We start from the raw sequence: 23,510 nt of genomic DNA, 5'->3' as shown, positions 1-23,510 counted from the left end.
GGCTTTCTAGGTGGTGTTGGCCTGGTGTCTGTGCAAGGAAGAAAGCAGCTGCCACTCAAAACATCCACTTTAATCACCCTGCACCCAGGCCAGGTACAACCTGAATTGTCTTTCGCCCAGTTGGGGAAACAGAGGCAGAGAAAAGACATCAGCATAGACCTATGGCAGGATGAATGGGAAGTACAGCAGAAAGCACAGGATGGGAGAAAAGGAAGAAGAGTTGCAGTCTTCTGCTGATGTATAGCATGCTAAGTTCGTTTAAACAGACACAAAGACAGTGATAAATAAGTTACAAGTTAACTCTAGTGGCTTACAACAATGAAGGAAGGGAACATTCACTATCAGTTGCACTTGAAAGGCACATATTTCAGAGGACCGAAGTCAGAAGCCTAGCTTCATCCACAGCAGTAGAATGTCGTGTATTTCTACCGGCTATCCGAGCCAGATGTCCCACGTCAGACTGTACGGCGCTGACATCCATGACTCCCCGCCGAATACATTTGCAGACACTGCGTAAGAAGCCTCCACCATCCCCTCCGGACACCGGCAAAGCGCTGCCTGACGGACAACGGCACAGAAAGCAGCTCCACCTCCCCCACGGGGAGGCACAAAGGAAAGAGGGGGCAGAAACCCCCTCCGCTCGCGCTTCCCATCCCACGGGTATCCGCTTTCTCCGGCCGGCCTGGAAGGATCCGCTCGCCTCCCAGAGACGTGACACCGGACCCTCCGCGGCTGGAAAGCCCGGGTAGCAGCCGCTTCCCGGTCCTTGCCCGCTTCCTTCGCAGGGGAGCCCTCGCACCGGGCACAACAGCCATGGACAGCGGGTGACAAAAGCCAGCCTCGACTGCTGACGTGCCCCCACGCAGCCCTCTGCGAGAACCACCCCGGGGCGGGCAGGATCAGCGCTGCGGGGCGAGGGGCTCCCAGCCCAGCGCTGCTCGGACACAGCGCGCCGAGGCAGGCAACGCCGCTACCCCGCGACCGATCTTCCCGCCCTGTCAGCCGCTTCCCGCTCCCGGATCGCAGAACCGCACCCGGACACCGCGGCCCCACACGCGCCGCACGGGCCGGTCGCCCGCCCCTCACGCTACCTCTCCTCGGCGCCGGCGGAGCCGCTACCGCAGCCGCAAGCCCGCACCCCGCCAAGGACCCGCGCGCCACTGGGGTGCGACGGAAGAAGCCGCCGCAGGGCGCGGCGCCTGCGCACTCCCGCCCCCCGCCCCGAGGGGGTCATTTCCCTGCGCCCGCCATTTTCGAGGGGGTGGAGCTGTTGCTGGGGTGGTGTTTGTCGGGGGTGACCGTTGGGGTTGCGGAGCACGGTGCGGGTGAGCCGCTCTGGGGGTTTCATGTCTTTCCTCCCCTCTCTGTTGAGAGGGCCGTGGGAGTTCGCGGCTGGGCTTCCTTGGGTCTCCCTGAACCTCTCGGGGCTCGAGCCGGGACGTGAGTTGTTACGACTTCCCCCACAACGGCTGAGTGGCTTCCGCTGGGGGGGCGTCGGCGGCTGCAAGGCGCCTCGGCCTGGGCGCGGGCGGGCAGCGTTGCGGAAGAACAGGTCTCCGGTCTCAAATCTGGCGTCGGGGTGTGAGGCCTGCAGTCCTTACCGGGCGAGGAGAGCCCTCCAGAAGGCTGCTCGTCTCACAGCGGGCCAGGGAAGCGTCTGTGTTGTCAGCGCGGTGCGTTGCTGTCGCTAGCTCGCATCAAGGCGGGAATTTTAAATGCTTGTGTTCAAGGTGCCCGTGCGTCTTGTTATTTCGCTTTCAGGCAATTTTTCGGTTTTGTTTTCGTCTCGGGGAAAAAGAACAAACAAACCAGCCCCAAACTTAGGACGCTGAGGAGGAATCTGCAAATGCTGAAGCACACCACTGCTGTGTTTCAGGTGTTCAGGTTTATGGGCAAAGCTGTGCCAGGTGCTGGCGTGTCGCAGTAGTGTAGAGAGGGAGCGAGAGAGTTCTGAAAACTGTGTCATGAGCTTTCTTTTGGTTTGGTTTTGGTTTTCTTTTTTTTTAATGTGTGTGGTTTTTTTTTTTTTTTTGAAAGGCATTTGAGTCAGGTGTAAAGCATGTGCTTGGCAGTCCTTGCAAGCTAATTTGGTAATAAGTGAAAGCATATCTGTATCAATTAAACTTCAGCATTAAATGTCTTCTGTAGTTATTTTTCAAGTAACTGGCTTACTTCTCTGTCTGTACAGGAGAATATAGTAAATATGTTTGTACAGGAGAATATAGTCATACAACACAAAAGCTATATAGCTGTAGGACATACTGGCCCAATGAGAAACTGAGAAGGTTTTGTGTGGGGTTCTTTTATTTTATCTTTCCTGTCAATGATCTTATAGTAACATGTCTGTCTTCAGTGATTTGTAAGAGTATGAAAAAAATCAGGTTCAGTCTCCCTTCTTTGGAAGTTACCACCTCTCTGAGCAGATTGGAGGCTTGTGGTGAATGAAGCTCTGCAAGAAAATCTCAGTAGATAGATCACTATTAAAAGTAGTAGATCTATTTTGTATACAGGATCTAGATCTAACTATTTTACAAAATATATTTGAAAAAGCAAAGACTAGTAGGTCTCACGGGCCTTCATAACTCAACCTTAGATATGTATTGAATAAGGGTAAGAAAAACTTGTCCTCAAATAACAGTACTTTATTATCTCATAATGAAAGAAGTTAAGTTTTTTTGTAGTTTTCAAGTCTTTTATATTGCTTTTTTCTTATTTGTGATCTTACGGAATGTTAAGTGTGATGTATTTGTCTTTCCTGTTAATTAAGTGTCACGTGACATTCCATTAAAATATTTAGAAACCAACTAATACAGGTTTTTTAAAAACTTCTATTGATATAGGCTGGCAGGAACCAAATAATAGTATCAAAAAGATATCTCCTTTTTTTTTTTCTGGATGTTCTCTTACTAAACCCCACTGAAGTTCAATATTATGTCTGTCTTTTGAGAAGGTTTGTATGCCTTTTATTAGCCTCCTTTGTGCATCAGAGAAATTGATCATCCTGACCTTCAAGAAATTATGCCATGTATTTGTATGCTTTATTTATATTTTTAACTCACTTTATGTGCTTGAGGTATAGCAACAACAAAAGCAATACATTGTGCCCTGTGTGTGTACAACTAAAATTATGTTGAGGGATTAATGTAGTTAAAGAAATCGATTAGAGAAACATGATTTCTGTTGGAAGTAAATCTTAAGATGAGAACTTGATTTAAAAACAAACTGAAATTCCTGCACTAGCGGCAATGATGTATTATTGATTAGATGCCTTGCTTTACAACAGTTCTCGATTATAAAACAACGCCCCCTGCAAAGACAGGCTTGCTGTTTTGACAGACTGTGATGGTGTTAAATGTGTAAAATTGCTGAATTTTACAGGGCCGTGTTCACTAGAGGCCTCAAGGTGGCACAGCTCCTCATGTGTCTTAAGCAGATCACAGAGCACAGGAAGCTAGCTCATCTGGTCACGATTTATTCAAAGGAGGGTTTTGTTTTATCTGAGTATACAGTAATTTCAAGCTCAGGACGAAAGAAATAGAAAACATTCTAGATTTTATTTGATTTTTGTCTTCTAATATTGAGGGAGAAGAGGGAAAAGTAGAGAAATAAGCATGAGGCGAACTTTGTACAGTAAGACTGCATCGATTACAATAATGAAAACATACACACTGGCATGTTTCTGCAATCACAGTGTTATAGATGTTGAAATGTTTGTTTGAAGGGACCTCTGGAGGTGTGATCAGTGCTGATTCCACCAGGGTTGGGTTAAACCAATAAGACAGTATGCTGTCTGGATGTTGAAAATCTGCAGAAATTGAGATCCTGCAACCTGTGGGCAACCAGTGTTGCAGTACCCTCTGTTGTTTTGGTTTTTTACTGAAGTCCAACTTGAATTTCTCAAACCAGAATCTGTGGCTGTTGACTCTTCTTATATAGTCTTATATAAGGCGAGTTTAACTTCTGTCATCATTGTAAATATTCCTCAAGTAGCTTTAAGGTATTTCTGTTTGAACAGAAGCATTTTAATGTGAGTCCTACCACTTCAGATCAGGAAGTAATTCACTCAAGAGGTGTAGTTTTTCTTTGTTTTTAAATAAAGCTTGAATTGTGCGTATGTGATTGTAAGGGGCACATGAGACTTGGAAATGAAGTTGGGTTCCCCCACCCCCTTCAACTGAGTTTGTTTTTATTTATGTTCAGGCTATTAGCAATGAAAATGTACAGTCCAAAGAAGGTAATAAACCATCTGTGAACTGGAGTCATTACACACTTTGAAGGCTTGATTGTGTGTGTTCTTGGCTTGTAAAAGTAAAACTGATGATGACTAAATATTTATTTTCTGAACCTCAGATTCATAATATGTCGTACTTCGTGTTATATTCTGAAAGTATTTTATTTTGCTTGATCTTCACAGCTGAAACCTTCATGCTGACAACAAAGAAGCTACAACAATGGGAGTGACTAATCTGTGGCAAATCCTTGAGCCTGTGAGACAACCTGTCAACCTGAGCAGTCTCAAAGGAAAAACGCTTGCTGTTGATTTGAGTCTGTGGGTTTGTGAAGCACAGACCGTTAAAAAGATGATTGGAGTAGTTACCAAGCCACATCTGAGGTATGGTATCCATATAAATTATTGTAGCCAAAAGTCTTGGAGCTGTTTAATTTAGGTGTGGTACTTATTCCAAATATAAGACCACCTCCAAAATTCGTATGACTGCATTGTTTTGATTCTGATTGCTCGTGCTACATGTGTAATGGGTTTGGAGTGAAGACTTGGTTGTACTGGCTGAATTCAACTTAATGCTTGGGTGCAAATAGAAGTTCTTGGGCCCAGCCTACTTTGTCTCAAGGCCTCAGCTGTAGATAAGGATGAGATGGATGTAAGCAGAACCATGGTTGTTTTACTGGGGTGGCACTGTGTGATATACAGATTACCAAGAAATGCAAATCAACATGCTATTTCCTATATATTTATGAGGCTGTGTGACGGAAGGTAGTATGGGAGTTTGAACTGTTTATCATACCAGTTTAGAAGCTAGTCAATTCAGAGTATACTGAGAGTCTATCTTCTAGCCTGATCTGGCTTATAAGTTAAAATTCTAGTTAGACCTCATGTTGAATTAAATATGTTTGAATTATTCTTCAGGCTCATGAACAACCTTGAAGAAAATATGTATTCTTTATTTAAATTGCCTACTTAGGGGGTGAGTAAGTATAAGCAGCTGTAACTTCAAAGCAATGTTTTCTGCAAATGATGCTGACAAAAATGAAAATATCTACAAATTTTCATAAATGACCCATTATCAATTAGCTTGAAAGTTCTGAGTTACTAGCTGCTGTTAGGCGTTCCTGTGCCTTCTGTTGAATTCAGCTGATATAAAATAACAGCAGATTTGTTAGCAATTTTTTAAAATTTTATGGTTATGACCCCCAAATGGATCAAACTATCAAACCTGAAGCGTGACCAAAGTCATTACTTCCCTCTGATAGAATCTCCTGTGTGCAGTGGAATGGAAGCATCAGTCCAGATCTCTTATGCAGTCTTTCCAAAGCAAGACAAAGGGGCAAACAGATTTCTACCAAAAAAAAAAAAACAAACAAACAAAAACGTTTTCAGGCAGTTGGAAATGGAATTGTTTTGCTAAGTATCTTAGAAAGACGTACTGTAAGTTATTTATCTTTATATAATTTATGAAAATAGAACTAGCGTGAAAAGATCAGCTTATACTTTTTTACCAATAGCAAATGTATGAAATTAAATCTATAGTGATGTTTTTTCCATGTCAATCAAAGACATAGAAATGTTTGAACTAATCTCTTTGATCCTGGAATTGCTGGAAAAAGCATATGCTGTCTGATATTACTACTCTCAATTTTACTGTTGCAGACCAAATAGTTGTTATTGCACCCTTGCAAAATTCCACCCGTCCGTAATGCTAGCTTTGCATATGAAATAAATTGGCATGGTAATGATATCGGTAAGTCTGTCTAGTGCTACAGCATTCAGTCACTTCAGAACCTGATGCACCTGTATTGATAGATTTGAGATTAAAATTTGATGGAAAGGCATCAATGTGGACATATGTTTGGAAGCAGACTTTGGACATTGAATGTTTGTTTTTTTTTTTATTAAACCTTTTAAATTTGCTTACGTCTTTACACCTAAAAAGATCTTTCTTGTGCTTGTGTGGTATTTTCCTGGGAATTTTGTAAAGCTATTACAAGTTCATAGTAAAATGACTTTGAAGACAGGGATATAGACAAAAGATTTGTTAGCTTGGGGGTGAGGGAGTCATAAAAAGTGGAGAGAAAGCTAAAATTGTTCCTGGATTAGGCTGAGGGTTTTAAGGAAAACAGGAAAACATCTGAAGAAGTTGGGCTTCACTAATTCTGCAGCTTATAGAACACCTTGCTTTATTGCAGAAACCTGTTTTTTCGGTTCTCTTTCTTAACATCAATGGGAATTAAACTAGTGTTTGTCATGGAAGGAGAGGCCCCTAAGTTGAAAGCAGACACTATGAGTAAGAGGAATGAGATGCGCTATGGACCTTCGAAGAAAGTTGGAGCTACAAGAACAGGGAGATCTTCATTTAAAGCTATGTTAAAAGAGGTGAGTAATTGAGGACTGTGTTCTAGTATTTTTAATGTGATAGGAAGAAATCTTAACCACATTAAATACAAGAACTTGAAAGAATTAATAGTTTTCTACACAACAAATTTCAACAGTATTTTGAATTTTGAGGAAGCACATGCCTTTGAAATTGGGTATTACAGCATCTGTTAACTGTTGATGTAGAAAAGGGACAATGTCAGTTAGAATAATTTCCTTTTTGATGTGTTCCTGTGCCTGTTAAGCTATAGTGATCCACAGTCATAATTGCGTATTGTTACAGAAATTCAGCTTATTTGTTCTTTAACAGTGTTAGTATTTATACTCTTTCCCTAGATAAGGGTATATGTGAAAACAGGAATATGTTGAATATGTTGTGGACCTACGTAAGCTAAGCTAGTGTGTTTTTGAAGCGGTACACAGAACTGTTTTGTAATGTAGACCTGTGATTTGGTAAACTAGCTGAATAGCTGAGAGGATGCACTTGTTAGAAACCTACTGGATTAGGCTAAAAGGAAGACTGTAGTTGTCTTGGTACAGATGGTTGAGACAGCTCTGGTTGCAAAGACCTCCTATTCAGTAATTTTCTTCTTCGTTCAGAATTTTATGAAATAGAATTTATGGACGCTCATGGCTGCAGTAGATTGGATATATCAATTCATGTTTTATTATTAAATTCTAAAATAATTTTTTTCTGAAATTTGTAATAAGTATTCATGAGTTATATATCAGCGTGCCTTGTACTGTGGTCCAGTCTTACTAGGCCAGCAGTACTGTACCTTCATGCTTGATATTCTCAGGAAGTTTGTTGAAAGATGTCTGTGCTAGCCCAGTATTACTACTTGAGTAAACAGTGTTGCTTCACAAAGATAGATATTCCTTTGTTACTCTTCTTCTGAAAACATCCTGAGTATCTGTTTAAAGTACAAAGACTTTTGTGAAAAGGTAACTATTAATCATGCTATGTTTGAGTCCTGTAACTAATAAATACTTTGCTCTTCATTGGACATTTATTTTGAGTGGTGCGGTAAACTGTGTTTCTCCTAAAGTAGGGCTTGTACTGATGTAGTGTTCTATAGGCAGTGCAACAGTAGCAGGTTTTGTATACACTTGTGTCTGAGAAAACACATGCTAATAAGTGGATCTAATGCAGCATTCAATCTTACTTTCCTTTTGGATTCCTTCTTTCAGTGTCTTGAACTGCTGGAGTGTTTAGGCGTCCCTTGGGTTCAAGCAGCGGGGGAAGCTGAGGCAATGTGTGCCTACCTAAATGCAAAAGGGCATGTTGATGGCTGCATTACCAATGATGGAGATGTTTTCTTATATGGAGCTCAGACAGTTTATAGGAACTTTGCCATGAATGCGAAGGTAATGTACCTCATCCTTTTCTCACCCTCTCTTTAGAGTCTTCCCAAAAATGTAAATAAAAAGAAGGGACTTGAAACAATTACTTAGATATTTTCACACTTAACCCCTAGTAGTGGTGTTTGTTTAAAATAATGTGTTTAAGACAGGAACGTTTTGTTTCATTCACTGGCAATCGGTATATTGGATGTGAGAGGAAAACTACTGAATACTTGCAGTATTATTGCCTGTGTTTGTGGTGTCCTGTGATGTGTAGTAGAAAGCTAAGTATCAAACTATTAGTTTCCAACTGAACATAAATAGATTAGAGATTGATTATGATATAGATGTACAATTGTTGCAATCATTCAAAAAATCAAATAACTTTATGACTTCGAGCTGAAGTGTTCATTTTTTGTAATTGCAGTTTTCCACAACTGGTGAAAGGCAACCTCAGATTTCTGTAATTTATACTTTCTCTGTAAATCAGAGAAAGGAGTGCATGTGTTCCGTCTGGTGACTCTAACAAGAAAGTGGAGGAGAAAATTATATTGGAGTTGGAATTTTAAGTAATGTTTATCTGAAATATTTGTTGAGAAAATACTTCTGTTCTATTGATCTTTTTCATATTACTGAAAAAAAAACCACTATGGACAATTAACTTTAAAAAAAGTAATTACAGTTGGTGGAAGATGATTTGCTTTGATGGTACTGTGTTTGGGTTCTGTCTTGACCTAGTTCTTTTCTTTCATTCAAGTTCCTTGTAATTTATCGCCAAAAGTGAAGGTGGCCTCAATTTTTCAGGTGTACTTTGTTACATATCTAAGTCAACATAAAAAAAAAAAAGTGAGTGTGTGTCTGTCAGGAGCATCTGTACCAGAAAATGGAATTATTTGGGGTTGTTGGCTTGTGTGTTCTGTTTTTGGGTTTTGGGTTTGGTTTTTTTTTTGTTTTTTTTTTTCTTTGTCTGGGGAGGGAGGGGAGGAGATGTTTTGATTTATGTTAATCTTGATTTCATATTGTTGTGTTTGAGTTCCTCTACCCTTCAAAGCTTCAGGTGTTCCTTTAGCTCATGTTTAATATTCTAGGTAACATTTTAATTCTTTTTTTTAATTTTTTTTTTTTTACTCAAGTAACACATGGAAATGTTTACATGGGTTTTAAAAACTGCAGTTCCTGAGATTACTTACACAGTCACTAGTACTGGATAATGTTAGTTTTGCCATACTTTCTACAGGTAGTAAACAATAAAACCAATTTATTTTAGTTTCTTTCAACAGTTGATGCCTGCCTGTACTTAAAACTTGAGATTCCAGAGCTGTATTTATTCATGTGGTGTCCATGCATTACATTATAAATTTTAATTGCTGCTTATTTTTTTTTGCTATCAGACCCCTCTTATGGGATAGACCCATTTCCTGCACATATGGGTGAACAGAGGTGGGTAAGCAATGAGAACTGAATGTGACTCAGGGAAGGTCCTTCCCTGGTGTTACAGAAATAACATGATAAATTTCTCTTGCAGGATCCACAGCTTGACTGTTACGCAATGTCCTCTATTAAAGAAAAGCTTGGTTGTGACAGAGAGTCTTTGATTGGGCTAGCTGTTCTTCTGGGTTGTGATTATCTTCCAAAGGTAAGCAATGTAATTGTTTTTTATTTCAAGGCACACACTGCCTTGAAAAACAATAAACTGTATCGAGGGAGATATGTGCATGCTGACAAAAACATATGCAATGCATGATTACAGAGATCTATTTGAAGAAGACGCTTAAAGTCACTGTAAATTTTATTGTGAAGGCTTAAAGATCATAAAAATCGTTCATGGACATTAATCTTTCTAAAACTGTTATGTATTATTCCAGACTTTTTCCGTAATGAAGATACAAGTTTAGATGTTGATTGCATTGGGCAAAGGTGTGAGACCTCATAGTGAAGCATTTCTTCCTTATATCTAATCTAACAATGGAGTAAATACCAAAATCAAGCAAGCATTTATTGAAAGGAAGTGGAAGACTTCCCTGTGTTTGTGGTTTTATTGGGGTTTTTAATTATTTTTCAGAAAATTCTCTTACATTTTGTCACCTTTTTAGAATTGATTTTGTGTAAGTGCTTTAGGTCTTCAAATATTAGAAGTTTTTTCTGTTGCCGTAAAGAATCTCTTTCCTGTGAGTGAAACCTTTTTGCTGTGTTTCTTCTGTCTCTTAAATTCCAGCCTTTTAACTCTAAAATCCAAAAGATCTGTCTTTGTCTGGTCTTTCCAAGACAATTCTGAAAAGTTTCAGCTCTCTGGCAGTTAGCTGGCAAGAATGTTACCAGTATTTATATTGTCCTGTTGCAGATAGCAAGAAGGAAAACAAAACAAACAAAACCTCTTTTCCTATTGTTTTCTACAACGTTCTTCCTCTACAATGTTTTATTTGAATGTAAGAACATTTAGTGCAGCTTGTGTGTTACACTGATAGTACAGCTGTAATCTGTCACTTCTTCTGACTTTAGAACTTGGTCAAAAAGTATTTTTCTCTATTTATTCTCAACATCTAGGACCATTTTTATCATTTCTCTACATAATGTTATGAAGGAAGTTTTTATGAAAATATGAATATTTTCTGTTTGTCATTAAATAATGTTTCATATTACTGTCTCTATAGGGTGTTCCAGGAGTTGGGAAGGAACAAGCTTTAAAGTTAATTGAGACTTTACGAGGTCAAAACTTATTGCAAAGGTAAAGTGAAAATTTATGCTGTATGCTGAAGTACTTTGATTTTATTCAAAAACTTGCTGGTATGTACTTCAGCTCCAAGACAATGTTTGTAATACTTTAATTTGGAGAGTGGGAAGAGATTACCACATTCATTACTTCATATTTGCTCAATTAATTATACAGTTTACTAGGCAAGCTTCTTCATTGTTTTAAACATTATCTCCTAGTTCTTGAGGGAGCAGATGTATGTTGATATTGGAAAGGAAGTCATAGGGACTGATGAGAGACTTCTGCTGGTTTTTAATTGGCTTGTAGATCAAGACAAGAGTTACCAAATGCTTTCTGTGTTTGTTATAATGTGTATGTCAATACTAGAAGTCCAGGAATCATTCATGTACTTTAAAAAAAAATAAAATCTATTTTATAAATTAGAAAACTCTGTTTCTCAGGTAGATGCCTGAGAAGTATAAAGGGAACATTTTTCAGTGTTTTATTTTAAGTATGAAAGTAAAAAAAATATATTTATTCATTCTTTTAATATCATCCTTTTAGGTTTGAGCAATGGAAAGAACAATTTCAGTATGATAATAGTCCTGTTTTGGTTGTTAAAAGGGTAATTCACTGTTCCGAGTGCCATCATCCAGGTCAGTGTGAAAAGTGCTGAATTTTATTTTTAGCCTAATCATTTGTTTACTTTTTGTTCTGGGTGTGTGAGGTGAAGAGTGGTGTTTTTTTGTTTGGTTGGGTTTGGGGGTTTTTTATGACTAATGTTAAAAACCGCTTTTCTTGTCATTCAGCTTCTGGGATGCCTTCACATTTTCATTATTGTGTATATGTATCTTTACATAAATATTTTCTTCAAATAGGAAACTGGTTGATGGCAGATGGAATGTTATCACGATGCTGTTGTGTGATAAGAGATATTTGCCTTTTCAATATTAGCAGTAAAGAAAGTATGCTATACTAACAAGCAAGTATTTCTTTAGTTGCCTGAATTGGTCTTGCATCATGCGGACAGAATCCATGAGCATTGTTGGGTTTTGCTGCAGTGTTTTCTTAAAAAGAAATTAATCTTAAGTAACCTCATTTTGATAGCATCTTTGATTTATGAACGCATTCAAACCTATCACTTGGAGAAGGAAAAGATAATTTCAAATATGTTACTTACATCTGAAAGGATGTTTTTAATTAATAAAGTTTTTCAGGTTCAGGTCTGCAACTTGGAAAAAAGTTTTCAGAAAAAAATGAAAGCTTGCTTATATTTGTCAGTTTTCACTCTAGATGCATAAATACAGCTAATCCACTCAGATCTGCTTACAGCTACTATTCATGCCCGATTCGTATGTGTTCTTAACCTAGTATATTTGGAGACTTTGGAAACCTTTTCTCCTCACAGTTTGTGTGTCTGCTTCTATAGGATCTTACAAGGAACATGAGCACAGCGGATGTAAATTCTGTGAAAGCACTAGATACTGCAAACCCAGTGATGCCAAATACTGCTGCCCTTGTGAATGGCATCAGTTAGAGCGAGTGAGACAAGCAAGTGCAGTGGAGGACAATATCAGAAAGTAGGAATGTCTCAAAAATTGAATTGCTTTTCCCTGCATTCATGTGCAGGGTGAGCATTTAAATTCTACTTTTTTCCCATTTGTATTCAGTTCCTAACACATTTGTTTTACCTGCAGAAAAGCTAACAGTTGTGAGGGCTTTCCATTCTCTGAGGTAACAAGCCTATTTAAAGATTTTATTTTTTTTTAATCAATTAATTGAACTTTCGGATTTCTGTCCTCTCTTAAAATGTCTCTCTTTTGTTTATTTCAAGGTTATCCAAGAATTTCTTGTAAACAGGAATAAATTGATCAAGATAAAGGAATGCCAAAGGCCAGATTTATTGTCCTTTCAGGTATATAACAAAATACTGGATATTCAGCTCTGTAGTTCTTTGTTTATTAGTAAGAAAGGCATCTGTGATAATTTTGATCTTCATTGTTAATTTACTGTAAATAAGAATTAAAGAATCTTGCTACAACTTCTTAATATAATTCATTTTTTGAAAGCCTAAAATTGAAAACTTTGAAAAAAAAAATCAGTTGATGTAAAAAGATATGTAGAAAAGAGGAAGAAAGAGAACTTGGAAAACGGGTCACTTGCCATTATTTTGTTTTCCATTGTCCAGTATTACTAGATTGGGTTGCTGAGTGGTGCCTAATCTATATAGCATTTAAAGTACTATATGGTTATGTGGCATAGTGTATGCTTCAGGGATGTTATCTTTTTTGTTTCACCCACCTTCTATAAAGGCATTGACAGATGCAGTTCTTATTTTCACTTGTACTTGTTTCATCATCATATTGACAGTGCATATATGGTAACTTTCGGTATTAGCGAGTCGTGATTGTGGGGTTTTTTTAACATTAAACTTTCTTTTCAGTATTTTTTTTCTGTCATTGGGATAACCAGCAGAAGTAGCTTTCTTTCTGAATGTTGCCTGTTTTCCCAAAACCAGATAGCAGGCTTGTGCTTAGAATAGAATAGAATAGACTATTTCAGTTGGAAGGGACCTACAACGATAATCTAGTCCAACTGCTTGACCAACTCAGGGCTGATGAAGTTAAAGCATGTTATTAAGGGCATTGTCCAAATGCCTTTTAAACACTGACAGGCTTGCGGCATCGACCACCTCTAGGAAGCCTGTTCCACTGTTTAGCACAATACTACCAGCTTTCAAGTTCAGAGGCCCTTTAATTCAAAGTGCACAAAGGAATAAGCTAGAACATTTGAGCTCTGTCCATAGAAGAAAGAATAAATATCCTGTGCGGCTTTTTTGGGGGAATAGGAGGGATCGGGAGGAGTGTTAATATATGCATGTTAGCATTGTTTTCTAAGAGTGATTTTTATTTGTTTTTTATTGGTGAAAGCAGATTTCTTACAATGTTTCCTTTTGCAGGATTGATGACACTGTGAGAATTATGTATAGCATAATAGACCACTGTTGAACAATATCGCTTTACTGAAAATCCGTGTTCATCCTTCTCTCCCATGGAAAATCTCTTAATTTTCACAGCTCCTTGCCTAGATTATCTGAATCTAATCAGATGTTTAGCAGCTGTCTTATTCCTGTTGCTGCCACTACACAACTGTTTCCTTGACTTGTTATTGACAGCTGATGAATCTGCCCTGTTAGGGGTGACTGTTCCCTCCCTGGGCAGTGAGATATCATTGCGCGTTACACTAATGTTTAGAAGCGTTCTAGGTATTTGAAGTATTTAGTCCGGTGTCCCTACTATGTAGCTGTCTAAGCGTGATACCTAACAGAATAAGAAAGTTTTAAAGTTTCACGTGTTTTTTTTTTATACTAACAGATATTTGCTTCTGAGAAGATGGAATGGACCAAACCTTACGCTTGTAAGAAACTGTTAGGACTATTGACACGTTATGATATGATCCAGAGAAAATCTGGATATATTGATTCAAAACAACTGCAGGCAATACGGTAATGTAGCTTGATTTCTTTCACTTAATATGTTTACTTCTGCTGCTGGAGGAAAATCATGGGTTTTTTTTTTTTCTTTTTTTACGGACATATAATGGTTTTCTTCCATCTCTATTTCAAGCTTTGTGCTCATTTTGAATAGAGGTAGAACTTTAGATCAGTACACCGATTCTTGTATTACTGCTGCACAAAGTAATACCTATATCACTTTTCTTTCATTCTGACAACGCCTGCTTTTTCTTGTGCTTACTTTCTATTCTGTTTCCTTGCATCTGCACATGACACTTAGCATTATGGGTTTGATCCTCTGCTCAGGTTCTTAGAAAAAGTTTAACTGACTTCTGTGGTTCAAAATAAAAGCCTAGACTTAGAAATGAGCATCTGCAGATACAGTCATGGTTTCTCATTTCTCATCAGACCTGCTGACTGTTGTTATACTATGTGTCTGATGAAATCATTGGCTTACAGTTCTATTGTGCTACCCTTTCTTCTTGAAATGTTTTCTTTAAGAACTACTGCATTTAGGAATTTTAAAATGGCCAGGTATTCTGTTACTAAAAATGGATATGCAGGGAAAAAAAAACCATAACTACTTTCCCCTGGAATATTTTCCCACCATCCAGGTTTCTGTTACTCGGGAGTTTTCTGAGCCAGATTAGTATCTCTTGTTCTATCGGCCCTCAATGTTGGGGTGTTTTTTTTGTTTTGTTTTTTTTTTTTTCTTTTTTCGTGATCTAATCTTTTCTTAAACTCATGTAGACTTTTAGAATCTACAGTGTCTGGTCGCAAATCTGAACTCAACTTCACTGTATGAAGGGAATTGTGACTTATTTTAACTTTAGTATCTGACGATCAAATCTCCACCCAACCAAATTCTTGTACTGCAAGAGGGTTAGTAGTTTTCCCATGTTCCTTGGTGCCGTCCAGGATTTTATAGACCTTAGTTTTGGGGGACAGGACAGTCAGTAGTAATGTGATAGTATCTCTGTTAAATTATTACTTGCAGAGAAGCTGTTCTATTCCGTGTTCTCTTTCAGAAGAGTGAAGAGACTGGTTGGGGTCTGCTTTTTAAATAGATTGGATAGATAAATTACCAGTGTTTACCTTGATGAATGAATTAATTGACATCCTCCATTTGTAATGCTTCCTAGTGTTTCAGAAGTGTAAAAGGCGTATCATGCATGCTCTAGAAGATTTATTTTGTTAACAAGTGTTTAAAAACACAGTGATGGTTCAGCAGGAGCCTCTTCACATGTGGGAATTTATTAAACTGGGGTGTAGATAATATTTTTAGAAAAAAAACTCATAACTGACTGTTTCACTCAGTCCATGTTTACTCTTCTTTCATGCTGTCATGCAAAAGATATAAATGACCCTGTCTGGTCATTCAGAAAATTACTGTCTATGGCAACAGCCTTCACTATGGCGCATAGTTGAAGATATCAAACTGATGTTTGCAGAAGTCTTCATTATGAGTGTTTGTTACAGAATAGCTTTTTGATTTCTTGTTATGCTCCTGTGAGCTGTATCATTAAAAAATAAAAATGTTTCAGTACTCAAATCTAGACCCCAAATTTTACTATGTAACTCATACAGAGAAGTGGTATATTTTTTTAAGTGTATTAATTTCACTATTACAAGAATATTTTTTTCCTCTGAATCATTACAGATTAGAGTATTTAAATACTTTTTTTTAAATTTCTTGTCTAAACGAAGTCATTTAATGGGTTTCATTTTATTCTTACAGGATAGTCAAGACTCGTGTTAAAAATGGAATTCCTTGTTATGAAATTGAGTGGCAAAAACCAGGTTGGTCTGGTTTCTATGCACATTATGGAACAAAACAGTTTGTAGAAAAAGAAAAAAGAATACCTTAAAGAGGAAAATAACTTGACAACATTATGAGGAAATGAAATGTGGGTGGGATTGGAAACTGTTCTATGAAAACAATAGAAAATGTGCATCAAATTTCACATACCCTGAAAGTAAAAGCAATGCTTTTAAAAAAAAAAAAATATATATAGTTATCTGCCTAGAAGGCAAGGGGCTTCGTCTTCAGGTACTTTTTCTACTACATGTTAATAAGACCTGGACTCTGTATTTCCTATCTTATTTCAGTACGTACTCAAAGCTGTGACTGTTTACTACCTAGAATTATTTTCTGTGCCGGAAGACTTCTACCTTTAGTGTGCCCAGTTGTGCCAGGAGACTTGCGGAAAGAAAGACTTCACTTGTAGCTAAATCTCAAACATTGTACTGTTGACCTTTTTACATATCTTTGTACTCAAATAAATCTTTTGTTCTTTGTTTTTCTTATTCACTACTTTGAAATGTGTCTATATACATACCTAATGTACATTCATTAACTTTTTAGAACATTATGTTGATGCAGAAGACGAGCCTGCACAGTTGTTTGTAGTCACAGTAGAAGAGGAGTCTTTGTTTCAGGCTGCTTATCCTGATGTCGTTGCACTTTATCAAATGGAAAAGTCAGAAGTTCTCAAGAAGAAACAGAAAAGTAAGTCCAAAAGCTTATTTCTTATAAACTTACACTTCTTGCCAGAATGCAAGAAGCAGAAGCAACAAACATTTCTCCCACTATTGAGCAATACCATGTTTTGTCAGGATCTGAGTGTATCTTGCAAGGAGTGTGCTTTTACCTCGCTATTTTATACTTCAGCACTAGGAAATCTGAATGCTATTAGTATGCCATTTTGATATACCCTTTTTATTTTTTTCAGACAGGAAAGACAAACCGAAAGAAAAAGAATTATCAAATGTTTATGATGAAGTTAATGATCTTCTGTCTCAAATGAGTTTAAAATCTAGATGTGGAATTATTCCTGTGCAAGACTCCACATCAGATATAAAAACTACCACAGAAGATCAGATACACCAGGGAAGTACTGAACCAAAAGATCTCGTGTTAGCTGCAGCTTCCTGCATAACAACTGTTCAACTGCCAGCATCAGTAGCTGCTCTTCCTCTGACTGCATTGCCTTACTCGCTCTTACAGAGTACGTTGACTGACTCATCTGTATTGCCAGCACAATTTACTAAAAATTCAGGGATATCATCCTCTTCCTCTGTAACAGCTGGTTTACAACTGAGCAGTATTTATCAGGAAGGAAACTTCTTCAGCACTTCACTAGCCCACAGCGGTGATACTCGTGATCCAGCAGCTGACTTAACTACAGACATGAAACGCTCGCATCCACTGGGTCATGAAACAGTGAGAAATAGCTCAGAATGTTCTGATGCCGTGCAGTCTGATCAACATCATTCTGATAGTGCAGATGATCTGTTTTTTGATGATTCTATGGAACAACTTCAGAAATGGTCTTTAAGTGAGCGAATACTTAAGAAGACTTCTATTCCATCAAAACCTTTGTTGTCTGAAGATGTAATGCAACGGGAGTCTTTGAAATGTTTTAAACAAGCAAAAGAAACATTGAGTCCTGATAAAGATTTTGTCTCTTCCTCGTGTCATTTAAACAAACTAGTGCAGGAAAGTAAAAATGTGCTATCAGGAAGCCATGCAAGGGAATCCAGTGTACACGTTTCTCAAGATCAGTACAAGAAAGCTGACAGCCTGCCTGAAATGATGCAAAAAGACCATGATATAACCAGTTCAACATCTCTAGCCCTCAGTGGGCAAACAACAGAGACACTACATCCTAGGTGTGAAGTGCTTCCAGTGTCTCAAAAGCCAGCGGATGTTGTAACTGGTTGTCACGTTAAAAAAGCTTGTACTCAAGCTACTTGCAAAACCTCTTTTAAAAAGAGTGTGTGTCGGAACAGATGTTCTTCTAGTGAAGACAGTGATGATGGGAACATGAATAACAGTCTGATTTATGAGCAGCAGAAAAGGCAACTGAACCCCGGTCAGCTTAAAAATTCTTTTACAAAGAAAAGGAGTAATGTTGTTACTACCAAAAGAACAAACAGTGACTCAGCTCTTACAATTAAAGGGAAGAAGAAAAACACTGGTTTAAAAAAAGCTGGTAATAGTTTCTCATTGCATGTATCTCAGAAACAGTGCTCTGTAGGGGAAGTTAATTGTTCCCAAAGTCCAGAGCAGGCGTCTGAGAGGTCAGGTTCTAGTCCCATGCAGCAAGCCGAAAGTACTGTTCTGACTTATGCATGGGCAGACAGTCCCCTTCCCCTGTCTGAAAGACTAAAAGGAAGAATCAAAATCAATTAGGTTCTCAATAAAACAGATTATAGCAGCTCTTGCAGAGTTTTTTTCTCGAAGTTTTTGTAGTGTGCTCTGTTGATTTTAAGTGGACACAGTTTTGATGAATAAGAAGTGCTGTGAAATACTGCATCCTGGAGCTAAAGTTTGAAACAAATGTTAGCAAAAGTACAAAATAACTACAACACAAGGGAATGGGGAGGTTTATTTATGAAACAAGAAGGGTTTTTCCTAGCCAATTGTGAGGATTTTATATACAGTTATTAGTCCTTTTGTTCGTGAAAACAGACTTATTAAAATAATGACTGTACTACTGTTGGATATTCTTTATAAGACAAAGTGAAACAGCTCTTTCCAACTGAAATTTTCTGTTCTACTCTGCTAACTTAATTTTGGTAGTTTTAAAATGAGTTTTTGAATCCTGGTGTGCTGGTTGTGTTGATTATCTCTGAAGGACCAGACAGAGACACACAGCAGATAATACCTTGCTGGGTAGCTCAATTTATCTCTCTCATGCCCTATAATAAGCTGTTCTTTGAGTATGTGCATCTTCCAAATAATGGAATAAGCCATGTAAGGATATTCAGCTTTTGTAACTGTCATATCTAATATTTAAGGAAACTTGATGGCTGTTTTAATCAAACATTTATAGTTTGGGGCTTTTCTTTTTTCTTAAAGAAGATGTGAAATCCCATCTAACACTCACTTCTACTTACAGTAGAATGAAGGTTAAGTTACAGAAAATAAAAATTTAATGATGATATTACAGATTCTTTGAATAATATCATGTAAATGTTTGTTTTTAAAGGGGGAACTTGAATACACTTGCATTTTTTTAGAATATTCTTCCTACCCTTTAATATAGAAGCAATCTCTGTTCATACACACAAAAGAAGTTGTCTTCAGCCACTTATTAGGAAATGCCTCCTTGCCCGCATCTAAGTGTTCATAACTTTTTCTATGGACTAACCAGAAGGAGGGCCACGCTTGCCAAGATATAATGTTAAGAATAGAAATTTAGAATATCCATGCCTTAATGAAAATGCCAATTCTTTCTTCATAAAGATCAAGGCTTTAAAAGTTAGGAAGCTAAATTCCAGATGTCTTTAAGGAAGAAATAGGTGGTCTATAGATAATGAAATCTGTAATGAGACAAAATGGTAGTTTTTCATTTTCCTCTGTTGGCAGATGAAAAGAAAGTGCAGAGAAAGTTTATTAATACTTGATTTTCCGAATGAGAAATGTATTGTGGAAATTAGCAAAAAATCAAAAATATTGGAAACTTATTTTCAATTTTGAAGATCATCTACGTCTTCTGGAGACTTAACTACCCAGCTGATGTTGAGAGGGTTCCTAGAAGAGTAGAATTGCTAAGGAGAGTAAGAGTAGCAGCCACCTAGGGGCCATAAATGGAGGGATTCCTTAGGCAGTGGTCAGTAGTGGAGAGATCAGACCATTTTTTGTGGAAAAGTATTGTTATTGGTTATGTATTTTCTTTCATTTTCTTTGTTGTTGATTTTTGGATACTGAAAGTTGGAATCAAAACTTTTAATTTTCATTAATAAAAATGCCAACATCATGTGAATGACCTCACTCTTGTTCCGTCCCAGTGTATGAGAATGCGCTCTTTTGTTTGAGGAATCATAAAAATTCACACACTGTGAATTTAGGATGTGTTTAGATTTGGGAGGCAAGAGTGGGTTTTGGAGGGTTTTTTGGTTTTTTTCCACATCTAGCTAGGATGATTGCTTTAACGGATAATTTGCTGAAAATACTGTGCTAGAATTATATTAAGTTCATGTTTTACGGATGATGGAAACCAGAAACAGGATATAATAATAAAATATTACAAACTGCAGAGGGAAAAAAAAAAAAGCCTGTTGCTGATATTGCTACAAAATAATCTGGTTTCGTAAGTACAGTTAAGCATTAAATGCATGAAAGTTTCAAATTTTTCATTTGCAATACATCTCAATTTTGTGCAAGTTTTCTGCCACTACTTCAGAAGCGGCAATAGATGTGAAAACATCTGTATAGGTTGCCCTTTCATTTAGGCTATAGCTGCTCATTGCAGCAAATAAACACAACAACACGTGTAATTAGGGGTGAGTGTTGCATGAATTAATCTTGTGATTCATTACAGAAGAGAAATTACAGTTTTAAAAATTGTTTGATTTCTTATCTTTTTTTAGTTCACGGAGTCTAAGGATTAGGGATGATTTTTCTTCTTTGGAACTGTTTTTACTGTGCCAAAGCTGACTTCTTTGCAACCTCTCACACTTGTGAAGATGTTTAAATAAACAGAGTGGGTGTAACAGATAATCTTTTAGGAATATTTCCTGTAGAATAAAGTTATCTTAAACTGACTGTAAGTATAAATGAATGTGATGCATCAGCCCACTGACCCTGACTATATTTTCATTTATCATCTGTCTTGGTCGGCCCAACTGGGCTGTATCAGGGTGCTTCATCTAAAGTAGTAAAACTATACCTGCTATGGAGATGGGGCAAGTAAAACATGCTCCTCAAGTACTTTCCTGGAAGTTTTTCTGCAGAACTACTGAACCAGCCTGAGTACTTTAACTGATCTATCACCCCTGATGTCAGTATCCCTCTAGCTTGAATAATTCCTGCAGAGATATCAAGCAGACCCATAGGTTCTGTCTTAGCAGCATAAATATCATTATTTCCACTTATAAACAGTATTAAAAATCTACTTAGATGTAGCAAATTTATTTAGCATATCTTAACAAAATGAGACGTTTGGTTGGTGTTCCTTGTGATTGTAACTCACTGTTTCAGGTCTATGGGGAATCAATGAGAAAGGAAGATGAATACTATTTACCTGGAGTATATATAGAGAGAGCTACAAAAAATATAACGTAAATAAAAAAAAAGCCCACCCCTCAATGTCTATATATCCTACTGTCAAGTTACACATGCTCTTTCTTTTTTCATTGGAAGATATTACTGAAATACTTATCAATATGTGTGAACATGCTTAACAAAAGGAAAAAATTGTTACCAATTTCTACTTTAGTGATAGAATTGATGGACTTGATAAATCTTTTGCTAATTAACACGAGAAATTTCCAAATTTGAGAAGAGGGTTATTTAAATTGAGAATTTGCACAGGCTTGGCTCTGTGCTCCTATGTCAAGAAAGAAACTTGGGAAATTTAGTAGTGAAAGAGACTAATGGCAGCTGTTACTTGAGACAAGATAAAGTCTTTTCATGTCTAAAAAGGTGTCAAACCCTGCTGTATTATATCAGCAGATAAAAGAAAACTGTGGTTAGAATATTATTGAGAGTTGTTAAAAAACCCAGGTGCTACTGACGAAACAGTAAACTCAGTGCTAGGTTTAGCGCTTTTTCCTTTGCGGGGGGGGGAACAAAACACTTAAACTGTTTCAAGGAAACAAAATCACAGTGGGTGACAGAACCACTCTTTGCAGGGTTCTCTTGCTCACATATCCCACATTGTAGCTACTATCAGTACTGAATTTAACTTCATAAGATTAATCATGTGTCAGACTTTAAACAGTTATTTAAACCTGAGCCTTGCCTCCACTCCCCACCCCAATTTCCATTGACAGGGTTGGAGTGATTTTGTCGCTTCAAATACTGAGCACAGCTGGAAAAAGGGACATACCTTTAAAAAATTTGCTTCATGAAAACAGCTACCTATACTAAAATTCCACCTGATGGACATTTAAAGTGAATTAGCTGCCTGACTAAGATACGATGAAGTAAAAGCAGCTAACCATGGCTATTTTTAATGCTAAGATGGCATAGAAGTAGCTGTATGTTAGCATTTACATTATTTTAACATTTATTTTAAAATGCAGTTTGCTCTGCTAGACCACCTCCCCAGCCAAGCTCAAAGCCAAGTCAGTTGTCCTACCAAGTGTTCTTGACAAAGGCTGGATCTGTGAGAGGCTATGGGAGTTCTTTAGGACATGATGGGAGGAACTGTGATCATGGTCTGCTTTGAGTAAATTCGTGGGTGAACTTACTAGGTGAACCCTTGTGTGCAGCCTTCTTCCTTCATCCCAACATCGCAGTGCTGCCCTGGCAGTGATACCACATAACAAATAATGGACAGACAAGATCGCCCAAACCCTAGAAACTGTCCAAGTTTTATCTGCTGTGAAACCATGAAATCTGTGTCCTCGTTTCAGGTCGAATTCAGGCTGCTTTCCAGTCCGACATGAACGCCAGGTCTCAGAGCAGCTTTAGCCTTTAAGCCTCTCTATCCCTCAGCCTGCTGTGATGTGGTGTAGAATTTTCTTTGAATCTTGTGCTGGTGAGCGAAATTCGCTGTTTGATCTGTAGCTGGGTGGAAAAGAGCACTATACTTAGGCTCAGATTCCCTAAAACCTGGAGTTTAACGGAATAAAGGGGGCTCCAGGAGTTACAGCCATGTGCACACCTCCTGTACAGGGGCTTTATAAGACTTTTCATCCACACTAATGTATCGCTAGTTTTTGTAATTGTTGAATTGCCTCTTTACCAAACAAGACTCGCCAGGTAGAAAAGTGGGAGATGGTCTGTTTTCTTCTAATTAGTTACAGGGCTGATGTCTCAGTATGACCTAGGAAGACACTGCTGAGATGCTGTTGATGGAGTGGGCAATTAGCAGTTCATAGGTGACTGTATGTCACTGGGACAGTTGTATTAATCGCATTTTTCTATACCTAAATTGGTTTTGTGGTTTAACTGTAGGTAATTCTAACTTCCAGAAGCCTGCTTAGCAGTTACAGTCTGCCAGTCTCTTACATTCTTTTGCGTTGATAGAAATCTGAAAGTTTGCTGAGAGTGAATAACCAGAACTACTGCTTAGTAAACATAATCAGGCCATAGAATAGAACTCTATTCTGTTGGATAGACCAGAAGAATGCCAGGTGTCTTTTTCATAGAAGTTCTTAATAAATAGAGAATTTTAGATGTGTTCTTGGCCTGGATGGGTTCAAATCATCGGTCTTCTGGGAGAGCGGCCACACCACTCAGTTATAGGCATGGTGCCTTATGGAAAGGTGCCTTATCTATGTTGCGTGGCTTCTTTCCCATTGTTATTCACTGATACTTTTTAACAACTGGCCAATTTCAACCACATTTGATGATTTCAGGGCTATCCATTTTTGATAATCAATTGCTCAGGGAA

At 37.9% G+C, this 23,510-nt stretch overlaps 1 protein-coding gene across 2 annotated transcripts; it reads left to right on the top strand.

The window, feature by feature from the left end:
* Positions 1–1,338: 1,338 nt before the first annotated feature.
* Positions 1,339–19,939, top strand: GEN1 (GEN1 structure-specific endonuclease). 2 transcript variants are annotated; one of them, XM_086745522.1, is made up of 14 exons: positions 1,339–1,673; positions 4,415–4,612; positions 6,424–6,610; positions 7,802–7,978; positions 9,480–9,590; positions 10,606–10,679; positions 11,211–11,302; positions 12,076–12,226; positions 12,344–12,380; positions 12,481–12,561; positions 14,021–14,151; positions 15,899–15,960; positions 16,526–16,669; positions 16,893–19,939. In XM_086745522.1, the coding sequence occupies exons 2-14, from the start codon at positions 4,452–4,454 to the stop codon at positions 18,353–18,355; spliced, it is 2,871 nt and encodes a 956-aa protein (XP_086601648.1). In that variant the 5' UTR covers positions 1,339–1,673; positions 4,415–4,451; the 3' UTR covers positions 18,356–19,939. The 2 variants fall into 2 exon arrangements, with proteins under 2 accessions (XP_086601648.1, XP_086601649.1); XM_086745523.1 differs by lacking the exons at positions 1,339–1,673; positions 6,424–6,610; positions 7,802–7,978 and having other exon boundaries at positions 4,536–4,612.
* Positions 19,940–23,510: the final 3,571 nt, after the last annotated feature.

Source organism: Chlamydotis macqueenii, chromosome 3 (genome assembly GCF_036417535.1).
Source record: "Chlamydotis macqueenii isolate bChlMac1 chromosome 3, bChlMac1.mat, whole genome shotgun sequence".
Classification (NCBI taxonomy): Eukaryota; Metazoa; Chordata; class Aves; order Otidiformes; family Otididae; genus Chlamydotis; species Chlamydotis macqueenii.
Note: the sequence above shows the minus strand (reverse complement) of the source record. Positions and strands in the feature narration are given on the sequence as shown.

What these genes read in the sequence shown, in the direction of transcription:
- GEN1 (XM_086745522.1), top strand. Translation starts at nt 4,452, where the DNA reads ATGGGAGTGACTAATCTGTGGCAAATCCTTGAGCCTGTGAGACAACCT. An exon ending in GTTGTGATTATCTTCCAAAG is followed by an intron (nt 9,591 to 10,605) that starts GTAAGCAATGTA and finishes CTGTCTCTATAG; the next exon opens with GGTGTTCCAGGAGTTGGGAA. An exon ending in TCTCAAGAAGAAACAGAAAA is followed by an intron (nt 16,670 to 16,892) that starts GTAAGTCCAAAA and finishes TATTTTTTTCAG; the next exon opens with ACAGGAAAGACAAACCGAAA.